Raw genomic sequence first — 12207 nt, 5'->3', positions numbered from 1 at the left:
TATATATCCAGTTATACGTATGTTAAGTTTGTTTTGTTTAACAACGCCGCTAGAGCGCACATCAGAAAATGGATGTCAAACATGGGTAATTCTGCCTTTGGTTCCTAAAGTTCGTTCATTCGGTTTAATCTGCCAAGCGTTCGCAACAAACCGCTGGCTGAAAGTACCCCAAGTGTATCTCAGCATCCGAGAATGTTCACATGGACATTCACGTTGTATTTCAAAATCATCTTTTTCAATGATCTATAAATGCGATGATTGCGCGGGGACGAGATAAGGTGGGTGAATCCAGCGGGTCTTGACTCTCGAGCTCACGACGAAAACAAATTGTTTCCCACTTATTCTAAAGTGGTTTTACAGCCGATCTAAAACTTCCTCATAAGTGGGTTGCATGTAAATGAATTAATGTTTGACACACAGCACAAAATACACATCGCTTATTGGGTGTCACAAAAAGTAAGAATATGAAACTATTTTTTTTTATACAATTGTGTAAAACCAGTGTAAAGAGCTATGGGGGAAAATACAATATAATACAAATATCAAGGTAAGTATATTTTAAAACTTTGAAGAGACATCAAAATGTTTTTTAAAACTTTAAAATTAATTCTGAATGGAATTTAAATGATTCCAAAACATTTCTGTTGCTAAATATATCATTTCTAGTTGGCTTCAGATGATTACTCCACCAAAATGTGGCCCTTAAATGAATGCGTCAAATATGTATGGCTGGTACGGCACGGCACAAGACTACTTCATCCTTCCTTCACCGCCTGTAGGAAGACTGCCACTCTCCCAGGACTGGCTTGGCAGAATGAAGCTTGCTCGCGACCGCACCGTCCCAATCATCTTGCCAAGTCGAAACGATATATTGGTTAATGTTTAAAATCACTGTAGGGGACACCAACACCAACACCGACATAGGGGCAAACTGAAAGCTGACTTGGCAGCAAAATCTGCCTTTTCATTGCCCTTAATATTATCATGGCTGGGTACCCAAAACAATATAACATCTTTATTGACACACTTTCGTATCACCATCCCAACTAAGTGATGCTTAAAATGTTTTGCATGGAGACACGAAAATTAGTTTATAAAAATAATGTATTTGGATGCACATGAATCCTTAATCTGTTCCAAAGCTTTAATGATTGATCAAATTTCAGCAGTAAACATTGATGCTGAATCGGGCAATCTCATAGAAATTACTATGTTTGATGGAAAAATTGTAAAAGACGCAATATAATTCCCATCCCGTGATTCGTCTCTGTAAACAAGGATGTATTCACGGTAGTTGGGTGTAGACATCCTGCAAAATACATCATGGATACGCGCCTGCAAAGCATATTAACGGATTTTACATCTTATTTATATAAACTTTCTATTGTTTTTTTGTAATTTTGGTTAACATAAATTGAAAGCTGTATCGTCTGTCAGTCAGCCATGATGAATCGGGTTTATTTACGTGTTTCTGAGCAAGTGATTCAACTGAGCGTCTTCTTCTATTTTTTCCCGCCGTCCTCTGTACTTTTGGATTTCGTTGTTCGCAGTAACCGTCAACTCTACGATGATGTTCTGAGCCTGAAATACAAAAATAAATCCACTTGTTTATTTTTTGTTTTGCGAGAAACGCTAGCGTTCGCGAACGATTTGATTAGATGCGTGTTGCGTTCAGTCAGACACAGTAGTAAAACGCCCGCTATACTAGTTCAGACGCTTCACGATAAACCGAATGGCCACATCAGGTACTAATCAAACAGTTCGCGAACGTTAGCGTCGGTCGTTGTCGATGAACGAAGGAAGGATGCGGTCATTTGGTTTGACGCTAAGCGCCAAAACCAGTCTAGCGATTGTTAAATCAAAAGACGTGGTATGCACCATCCTATTAAACAGTTTGAGTAAATTAAACGGTATTCCTAACACAAACTAGCACATTACATTCTGTCGTTAATTTGAGAGCCCATGACCGCTAACGCATTTTAGTCATGTCATGTCATAGGGTTTTACGTGCACATTCAGAACAAGCTGCTGTAGCGCACGCCTGTCGTGGGCACAAGAGCCGGCTCCTCCGTCCATGACAGGAAAGGTGGGGAGAGGGGAGAGGAGGGACCGCCTGCACTGGCAGGTGCAAGGGAGCACCAGCAGCCCGATCAAATCGGTAGCAGGCGGGTGGGGATGGTGGTTGTGCTATGGAATTTTAAATGGAGCAGTTAATGCCAAAGAGAAAAGGGTGCGCAATTTTGATTGAGGAAATTTGGCACAATTTTGAACGGTCGGTCGAAAGGTAAATGGCTGAGCTAATATAGGTTTTGGTATTAGTGAATCGAGAGTAGCTCGTTAATTATAGACCTCTACGATGCTGTGGTGTCTCCATAAGTTGCCTATTGGGCCCTTATAAAGGGCCTGACCGCTTCTGGTCGTGGCATGACAACCCAGTGTCATCAAGTACAAGTTATCACCAGCAGCAAGTATTGGGAGTTTGGGTGGGGGAGGCCGATATTCTTTTGTTCAGCTTCCCCCGGGTGCATTGCAATTGTGTACTCGGAACCGGTATTCTTTTGTCCGGTTCCTTATTAGAGCAACATTTTAGTTCAGCATAGGCATTTAAATACAGTATCAATAATGACCATGGTGTAAGGCATAGAGCATACGTTTGGTAGTGTAGATTTGTGTAAACGGTTTGGCTTTAACGACATAGGTCATCACCTCGGATCAGCCAATTATATGTCCTTGAATTGATCACCAACAGACCGGCCTCGGTGGCTTCGTGGTTAGGCCATCGGTCTACAGGCTGGTAGGTACTGGGTTCGGATCCCAGTCGAGGCATGGAATTTTTAATCCAGATACCGACTCCAAACCCTGAGTGAGTGCTCCGCAAGGCTCAATGGGTAGGTGTAAACCACTTGCACCGACCAGTGATCCATAACTGGTTCAACAAAGGCCATGGTTTCTGCTATCCTGCCTGTGGGAAGCGCAAATAAAAGATCCCTTGCTGCTAATCGGAAAGAGTAGCCTATGTAGCGGCGACAGTGGGTTTCCTCTCAAAATCTGTATGGTCCTTAACCATATGTCTGACGCCATATAACCGTAAATAAAATGTGTTGAGTGCGTCGTTAAATAAAACATTTCTTTTTGATCACCAACATGTTGGATAACATCGTGTGATTATAAGATTGAATTAGTGTGTATGGAATTAATATTATCACCATTCTGTTCAAACTAATGAAGAAACTATAATGTTGTTAATATTAATGATGAAACTGTTGATGCTGTTGACATAATACAGATAATGATGATGTAAAGTTTCAAAGAAAGAAAGAAAAAACCCGCTATCGCCACATAGGCTACTTTTTTACGACAGGCAACAAGGGATCTTTTATTTGCGCTTCCCACAGGCAGGATAGCACCAACCATGGCCTTTGTTGAACCAGTTATGGATCACTGGTCGGTGCAAGTGGTTTACACCTACCCATTGAGCCTTGCGGAGCACTCACTCAGGGTTTGGAGTCGGTATCTGGATTAAAAATCCCATGCCTCGGCTGGGATCCGAACCCAGTACCTACCAGCCTGTAGACCGATGGTCTAACCACGACGCCACCGAGGCCGGTATAAAGTTTCAATGTCTCAACTCACCCATTTGTAGAAGATCGCTACACCGACGCTGACGTCATTTACGGCTTCCTCGGTGTACGTTTCGATCAGTCGGTGAGCCTTTTCAATATTGGTCATGTCTACGTTGGTGACATCAAAGCGCTTGATACGCGCAATAAGACTGGTCCGTCCCACCTGTCTCATCTGGTGCTGGATATACTCCCATTTCTGTGGAACAAACACGTATGGTTGTAACACGTACACACGGAATTTTAAAAAAGGCAGAATTAACCATAAGGCGTACCTTTTATTTGGTTTAATACCATACACAAATATTTATTATATGTATGACATCGTGTTTTGTTCTTTGTTGATAGTGGATGAAACCCTCCACACCCCTGCATCCCCTGCCACAAAAGAGACAATTTTATAGGCCTACTCTGGCTGTCCAATCAACTTACATAATATTTGTATAAAAAAGAAGAAAAAAAGAAGAAAAAAAACCCAACCTCCCCCACCCCATCCCCCACCCCCCAAAAAAGAAAGAAAACCCACACAAAAAGTTATGATGAGGTCACTGTGGCACTTGTCCTGGAATGTTAGCGAAGAAACTCCCTATTGGACCTAGAAGCAATTAAGGAATCATCTATATGTACACTTAAATTTAAGTACACTTATAACGAATATGCTTAGAACGAACTGCTGCATAGAACGAACTGGTCATAATGTCCCATTGTATCTCCCTATACATTAATGACCAACGTACGCAAATGTGTACAACGAACTACGGCTATAACGAACTAACTAGCATGGTCATTTGCGGTTCGTTATAAGAGTACTTTATGTATATATGTTCATCCCAGACAGCATTTACTTCATAATAGTTGTGGGCATAAGTACGAGACAGGGTGGCAGATCCTCAAATTCGGGCAACAATGATATAGATATTCGAACAAAATGAGATGGTCTAAAACTCCCTTTTACCATGTATTTCCATCATTCTAGTCACACAACAGTTGTAATCCTTTTAAAATGCGTAATGATTCGTTTACAAACCTAGATATAACTGTTTGGCAGTAACGCTAATATGAATAAATATTGTTATCCAGATTCGGGCATTTTTGTTTAATTCGGGCAAAAATCAACCTGTCCATCTACAAAAAATGGTATCCCGTATGCCTATGGTCAAGGGACACTCGATGTACAGGCAATAACCCATTATGTCCACTGACAAGAATCGACCTACAGAGCTTTAATCTGCCACCTCTTCTCTGAGGAATATTCTTTGATTTACCTTCAGTTTGACTGGCTCCTCTCCGAGGATGAGAAAGACGGCGGTCATGACGTCGTGGATGGTGTCCCTGGGCCGCATGTAGTTGTGGATCTCGGAGATGGTAGGCTGCGTCAGTTGGAGGACGTCGTGCAGGAACATCTTCAGACGACGTAGTTGATCTCTGACGTCAATGGCGTCCATCAGCAAGTAGTCGAGGTGATGCTCGAACCGGGCGTCTTGGACTCGCGCCAGGACGTCGTCGAGAAACTCCTCCTTCCTGCGTAGTATTGCCAGACGTAAATCTGTCAAAAGGAAAATCAGTATTACTTGACTAAAACTTCCTGAATGAACTAACAATGAACCAGAATTACTTTAGATATGAAAACCAGCATATCCTGAGGCCTGGGCCCCGTTCCACGTAGCGATCTTAGCCCTAAGATCAACTTAAGTGCATAGGGTAGCTATGCGCTTAAGGTAATCTTAGGGCTAAGATCACGTCGTGGAACGGGGCCCTGATGCACAAAGCTCTCGTAAGACGTTTTTCATTGCATTGTGATATCGCGAGTTTAGTGCATTAGGTCCTGGAAGGACAAAACTGTTACCGAAATCAAAAATCGTGTCTGCACAAAACAGTCAAAGTTCAAAAGTGTTTTTCGTTTAACGACACCACTAGAGCACATTGATTTATTAATCATCGGCTATTGGATGTCAAACATTTGGTAATTTGACATATAGTCTCAGAGAGGAAACCCGCTACATTTTTCCACTAGCAGCATGGGATCTTTTATATGCACCACCCCACAGATAGAATAACACATACCACGGCCTTTGATATACCAATCGAGGTACACTGGCTGGAACGATTAATAGCCGAATGGGCCCACAGACAAGGATCGATCCCATACTAACCGCGCATCAAGGGAGCGCTTTAAACACCACTGGGCTACGTCCCGCCCCTGTTAAGCTACATCACATTGTCTCTGCAAGCTTGTTACATTGCAGAGGGTTTAGTGCATTAGCCACCTAAAGGACAAAACTGTTAGCCTAAATTGCGCCTAATTTCCTTCTCAAAATGCGCACCATTTCTTTTTGGCTTCATCCTTCGGGACTCAAAATTCCATAGCACCAAAACCACCCTCCGTCTATTACCGACTCCCTTGCACCTGCCAGTGCAGGCGGTCCCCCCCCCCCCCCTTCATCCCACCCCACCCCACCCCTTTCCTGTCCTGGATGGGAGAGCCGGCTGAGGCCGACACCTGTGCCCAGGACAGGCGTGCGGTACAGCAGCTTGTTCTGAACGTGCACGTTAAACTCTCTGGCCTGACCTGACCTGACCTCATACGAATATCTCTAGTTTAACGACAAGCCTATCGTTGATCACCTCTCTCCAGTACGAGTTTCTCCCTCTTGATCCTGGCCTCCTCCAGGATCTCTTTGTCGTCCAGTTGGATGTGTTCCGCCCGCTGGATGGCCACGTACAGCTCCTCGATGTTCGGCCGAGACCGGCGGGCCGCCGTGCGCAGGTTCTCGCGCACCTCGCGGATATACGGCTTCTGAACAAGGTAGAAAGAAAGGAAATATTCGTTCAACGACAACTCAGCATATTTTAAACTACGGCTATTTCAACACTAACTGAACACGTCATGTAGCGTATGTGCATGTGCGTGGTGTGTGTGTGAGAGAGAGAGAGAGAGAGAGAGAGAGAGAGAGAGAGAGAGAGAGAGAGAGAGAGAGAGAGAGAGAGAGAGAGAGAGAGAGAGAGAGAGAGAGAGAGAGAGAGAGAGAGAGAGAGAGAGAGAGAGAGAGAGAGAGAGCAAAATGTGCAGACTACAAAATTTGCTACACAATGTTATAATCTTTAATCAGCAACAATCATAATTAGGCGGGGTTTTTTTCCCCCAGCATTGTGCAGACCAACAAAAGGCACGATAGCATATTTTAAAACTGCAATAATATCAACGTCCATTAATGTGAGTTTAGAGAAATACGAGTCCATATGCAAGTCACCAAATCAAACGACTACAGTTTCAACATTCTATATACCTCTTTTTTCTTCATTATACCATTTGTCACTTCTGCTGGCATTTTGTCCATAATGATTAAATAATTAAGTGCGTTTATGAAGTTTTCCTTTGACCCCTTTTGCCGCGTGTAAATATGCAGAGCGTATTCGTCCTCTTTTTCCGACAGCGGTAAGTTGACGTACACGTTCACGTACGCCCTCTCCACGGAATGGAAGTTTTCCTGACGTTTCTTTGTGACCACGTATCGCTTCGTCTCCTCCAGCTTCTTGTAGTGGTGCAGCAGAACGGATCTGACGTCAACATCTGACGTCATACCAAACGTGAAGATCTTCCCCTGTCCAGACTGCAGCTTAATGATGCCGCCGTACTCTGACGGGTAATCGAGTCCCTTCGCTATGGCATTCTGGGTAAATCCAAACGAAACCGCCCGGATTAACGGGTACGGTTTTACGTCGGGGGCAGCTTTGTCGCACTCAATGCGAAAGTCACAGACGTTGTACAGAACCGTGAACCCGCTGTATATTCGCAGTTTGTAGATCCCCGGGACGGGACATCTGATGTGAAAGGAGACCTTGTTTTGCTTTCGGCTGATGAGGCAGTATTTGTCGAGCACTATCCCCGTGGGGAGGTCGTTAAAGGAGGCGTGATTGTCAAAGAATAGCTCGTGCGTGAAGGTCAGTTCCGGAAGGTCATTGTCCTCGAACTGGATCTCTGCCGTCCCGTAATCAGAGGTACTGATGATGCAGCTGTTCTGGTTCATCAATTTCAGTTTGTAGCTGAAGTACTTCTGCCTCAGCACCGGCGCGTGCACGAACTTCTCAAACGACCACGGGTTGGGAACCAGCTGCCATTTTACCATGTCCGCCGCAGGTCTGCACATGTGCAGAAACACTTCCGGTTCCACCAGGAAGTAGAATTCGTCGATGGCGTCCACGACCTCTCCCTTCTCCTCCTTCGCTCTTCCCTGGTACTTGACGTCCGGGTCCTGCACGAACTGCCACCGCCCCGGATTAAAGCCCTTCACCTTACGGAAGGCCCACAGGGGGTGGATGAGTCGCCACTCCTCGTCCACGTGCACGGCGTTCCAGCAGTTCCGCAGGTGGTAGATGTCCCTGTCGCCCACTTCGTAGTCGTAGCTCTTTGAGATGCCATAGACGATCACACACGCCAGCTCGGCTTCTCTGTGGAAGGAGAAACGAAATACATTAATATCAAGGAGCAGCAAAAATATTATAACTCGATTATAAAATGTTAATTGGAAAAGGAAATGAATATTATTTTAATGATTCTTCAGTATATTTTGTAATTACAGTTAAGTGTAGGTTAACATAAAATATTTGTTCTTTCTTTTAGACCAAGTTAGCTGGTTCACGTACCTGCATGGTAAGGCATAAAATGATGCACGTACCTTCAGGGTAAGGCAAAAACTAGTCCACGTATCCACATAGCAAGACATAAACTGGTTCTCGTATCAGCATAGTGAGGCATAAACTGGTTCATGTACTCGCATAGTGAGGCATAAACTGGTTCACGTACTTGCACATTAAGGCATAAACTGGTTCACGCACCTGCACATCAAGGCATAAACTGGTTCACGTACCCGCATAGTAAGGCATAAACTGGTTCACGTACCCGCATAGTGAGGCATAAACTGGTTCACGTACCCGCACATTAAGGCATAAACTGGTTCACGTACCCGCATAATAAGGCATAAACTGGTTCACATACCTGCACAGTAAGACATAAACTGGTTCACGTACCTGGACTCCTTTCCAGGAAGCAAACTTAGCGCTATGATCACCTTAAGTACATATCTACCGTATGCACTCACGGTGATCTTATCGCTAAACTCGCTTCGTGGAATGGGCCCTACTCAGTAAGACACAGACTGGTTCACATACCTGCAGAGTATGGCGAAAAACGCGGAGTAATTTCCCTTCCGTTCGTGCATGAGTTTCATGTAGCCCACGGGCGTGTGGTAGTCGGTGACGTTGTCGAAGTTGCCGTGCTGAATCCTCTCCTGCTGTGACGCCATCCAAGAGAAGATGGAACGCAGTTTCTCCATCTCGGTGGTACACCCTTTAATGAGGTAGTTCATCAGCTTGGGGTAGGTCGTGGCTTTTATTTCTGGTGTCTACAACAAGAACAACAAAACGACGTCAACAACAACAGAAGCACCGATAAAGGAAATGTTTTATTTTACGACGCACTCAACACATTTTATTTACGATTATATGGCGTCAGACATATGGTTAAGAACTACACAGGTATTGAGAGAGGAAACCCGCTGTCGCCACTTCATGGGCTACTCTTTTCGATTAGCAGCAAGGGATCTTTTATATGCACCATCCCACAGACAGGATAGTACATACCACGACCTTTGTTACACCAATTGTGAAGCAGTGGCTGGAACGAGAAATAACCCAATGGGGAAGCACCGATAAGGATAATGTCATCAGCTCACCTGTCTATATCTACTTTCCGACCTGGTCATCGTCTTATTTTATCTCCCTGTGGTTTAATTGTGTACCTGTGCTCACCTGTCTATATCTACTCACATTTTTTCTCACCTACCTACATGTACTCTGCTGTTTGATTCACCTGTCTATATCTACTCACCTGTTTGATTCACATGGCTGTATCTACTCACCTGTTTTACTCACATGTCTATATCTACTCACCTGTTTGACACACCTGTCTATATCTATTCACCTGTTTGACACACCTGTCTATATCTACTCACCTGTTTGATTCACATGTCTATATCTACTCACATGTTTGATTCACATGCCTATATCTATTAACCTGTTTGACTCACATGTCTATATCTACTCACCTGTTTGACACACCTGTCTATATCTACTCACCTGTTTGACACACCTGTCTGTATCTACTCACGTTTTTGACTCACCTGCCTATATGTACTGTGCTATTTGGCTCACCTGCCTCAATCTACTCACCTGTTTTACTCACCTGTAAACATCTTCCCACCTCTTTGAACACAAGCCTATATTTACTCACTTGTTTGGCTCGCCGGTCTATCTCGGCGTAATCTTCAACCTTGAAAACCTCTTTGGATTTGGTTTGTGGTGGTTTGGGTCGTGGATAGTGGTCTTCTGTCCATGGTATTTGTAGCTAAAATAATATACAAAACCTTATTTGAGGCATATGTACAGAATGAAAGTGTGTCTTGTTTAAAACAAACCTAGAACATGGGCTACTGAATGTCAAACATTTGATAATCCTGACCTGCAGAGAAACACTACAAGGAGTCTTCTGTATGCACTTTCCAATAGACAGGACAACACATACCACGACCTTTGATGTACCAGTCTTGTGGCACTGGTTGGGAAGGTGAAGAACCCAATCATGGACCTCGTCAACCAAGGGGATTCGATCCTACAACCAAATCATCACCAGGCAACGGATCTACACTGATCTAGATCTCGCTCCATGCGTAAGAAAGTTAAAGTTGCTTTTGTTTAACGACACCACTAAAGCACATTGATTTATTAATCATCGGCTATTGGATGTCAAACATTTGGTAATTTTGACATATAGTCTCAGAGAGGAAAACCACTACATTTTTTTTCCATTTGTAGCAAAGGATCTTTTATATGCATCACCCCAGAGACAAGACAGCACATACCACGGCCTTTGATATACCAGTCGTGGTGCACTGGCTGGAACGAGAAACAATCCACTGGATCCACCGACGGGCATGCGCTCTACCCACCAAGCTAGATTCGAGGGATGAACGAAATTAAAATGTTTGTTTTACTACAACCCAACACTACAATTATGGCTAGTAGGTGTCCAACGTATAGTAACTGGGACACTCAGACACCACTAGAGCACATTGATTAATTAATCATCAGCAACTGGATGTCAAACAGTTGGTAATTCTGACATGTAGTCATCAGAGAAAATTAGCTTCATTTTTCAATTAGCAACAAGAGATCTTTTATATGCACTTTCCCACAGACAGGAAAGCACATGCCACGGTTTTTGACCAGTTGTGGTGCACTAGTTGGAACGAAAAAACATTCAATCAACTGAATAGATCCATTGAGGTGGTTCGATCCTGCGGCGCAAGCACACCAGGAGAGCGCTCAGCCGACTGAGCTAAATCCCGCCTCCAGAGACGGATAGAAGATATTTATTGTAGTACCACGACTGGTATATCAAAGGCTGTGGTATGTGCTATCCTTTCTGTGGAATGGTGTATATAAGATCCCTTGCTTTAGTGGTGCCGTTAAACAAAACAAACTTTAAAAAAAAAAAAAAAAAAAAAAAAAAAAAAATTATATAATGTGTTGGAAAATTTAATTCAAAAGAAAAAATAAGAAAAAAGTAGTCCCTTGTCCTAAAATAATGTTACTTTCAATATAGGTACTACAGTGAAACACCTCTAAACCGGACACTCTTGGAACCAATAAAAATGCCCTGTATTAAGAGGGATCCGGTTTAGAGAGGTACAGTTCTGTACTGGTTTTTTATAAAGGAACTCTGTAAAACATTCGGTTTTGAGGGAATTCCGGTTTACAGAGGGTCCGGTCTTGAGAGGTTTCACTGTACTACTAATTATATTTTTGTACAAGTAGATGTTTACATCCAATCTCTGAGATACCGCTTGTCATACACAATATCTTACCGCATCGATTTCCGCTTCAAGGTCGGCCAACGAAGGCTCCATCCGGGAATTCATACACCCCATGTTCTAACTGTGTACAGCACTCTAAAATTCAACATATGAAGACTGGTGTAAGTTCAATCAACCGCTTGCGGCTAACGTCCGCTAGACTGGTTTATGCGCTTCACGTTAAAGGAGAGGACAATTAAGGCATTTGGCCTGGTATGCATATTCAACGATATATAATGCACATTATTGCTTAATATCAACAAGTATAATCGTATAGTTAATTAATAAAACGGTTAAATGTGACGGCTATTATATATAACGGGCGCAGCCATTTTGTACCATCCCAGTGAATACGCTCTCTGGCGAGCTGGTGGTTACGTAATACCTAACATGTCACGTCAGGAATTAGTCTTCGAACTGAAGAAACAAAACATACCTGATATTTGCGAATGCATCGCAATGTTCTGTAATAATAGTGATCCCAGCAAGCCAACAACAATTATATATTATTTTTCAATACAAAATAAACTACCATTGTCAAAGTGTTGAAATAACTGTATTATGGTTTTACATAAATTAATTCATGTACTGAACTAATAATCGGAGTGTTTTCTTGGTTAATTGGTCTTCTCTTTCCGTGGCCTGTACCCGTGGTTCCTGATTGGCAGGTGAACATT

At 43.2% G+C, this 12207-nt stretch overlaps 1 protein-coding gene across 1 annotated transcript; it reads right to left on the bottom strand.

Moving 5' to 3' along the window:
- Positions 1-1130: 1130 nt before the first annotated feature.
- Positions 1131-11656, bottom strand: LOC121388440 (hillarin-like). Its single transcript, XM_041519761.1, has 9 exons — positions 11543-11656; positions 9910-10023; positions 8790-9022; positions 8585-8616; positions 6908-8124; positions 6246-6417; positions 4886-5166; positions 3634-3819; positions 1131-1581 (listed from the first exon to the last, which is right to left on the bottom strand). The coding sequence occupies exons 1-9, from the start codon at positions 11603-11605 to the stop codon at positions 1462-1464; spliced, it is 2418 nt and encodes an 805-aa protein (XP_041375695.1). The 5' UTR covers positions 11606-11656; the 3' UTR covers positions 1131-1461.
- Positions 11657-12207: the final 551 nt, after the last annotated feature.

The sequence above is a fragment of the Gigantopelta aegis genome, chromosome 2 (assembly GCF_016097555.1).
Source record: "Gigantopelta aegis isolate Gae_Host chromosome 2, Gae_host_genome, whole genome shotgun sequence".
NCBI classification, from domain to species: Eukaryota; Metazoa; Mollusca; class Gastropoda; order Neomphalida; family Peltospiridae; genus Gigantopelta; species Gigantopelta aegis.
The sequence above is the reverse complement of the archived record's forward strand: the minus strand, read 5'-3'. Positions and strand labels throughout refer to the sequence as shown.

What these genes read in the sequence shown, in the direction of transcription:
- LOC121388440 (XM_041519761.1), bottom strand. Translation starts at nt 11,605, where the DNA reads ATGGGGTGTATGAATTCCCGGATGGAGCCTTCGTTGGCCGACCTTGAA. An exon ending in TTGAAGCGGAAATCGATGCG is followed by an intron (nt 10,024 to 11,542) that starts GTAAGATATTGT and finishes ATATTATTTTAG; the next exon opens with CTACAAATACCATGGACAGA. An exon ending in AGGAGCCAGTCAAACTGAAG is followed by an intron (nt 3,820 to 4,885) that starts GTAAATCAAAGA and finishes TTTGTTCCACAG; the next exon opens with AAATGGGAGTATATCCAGCA.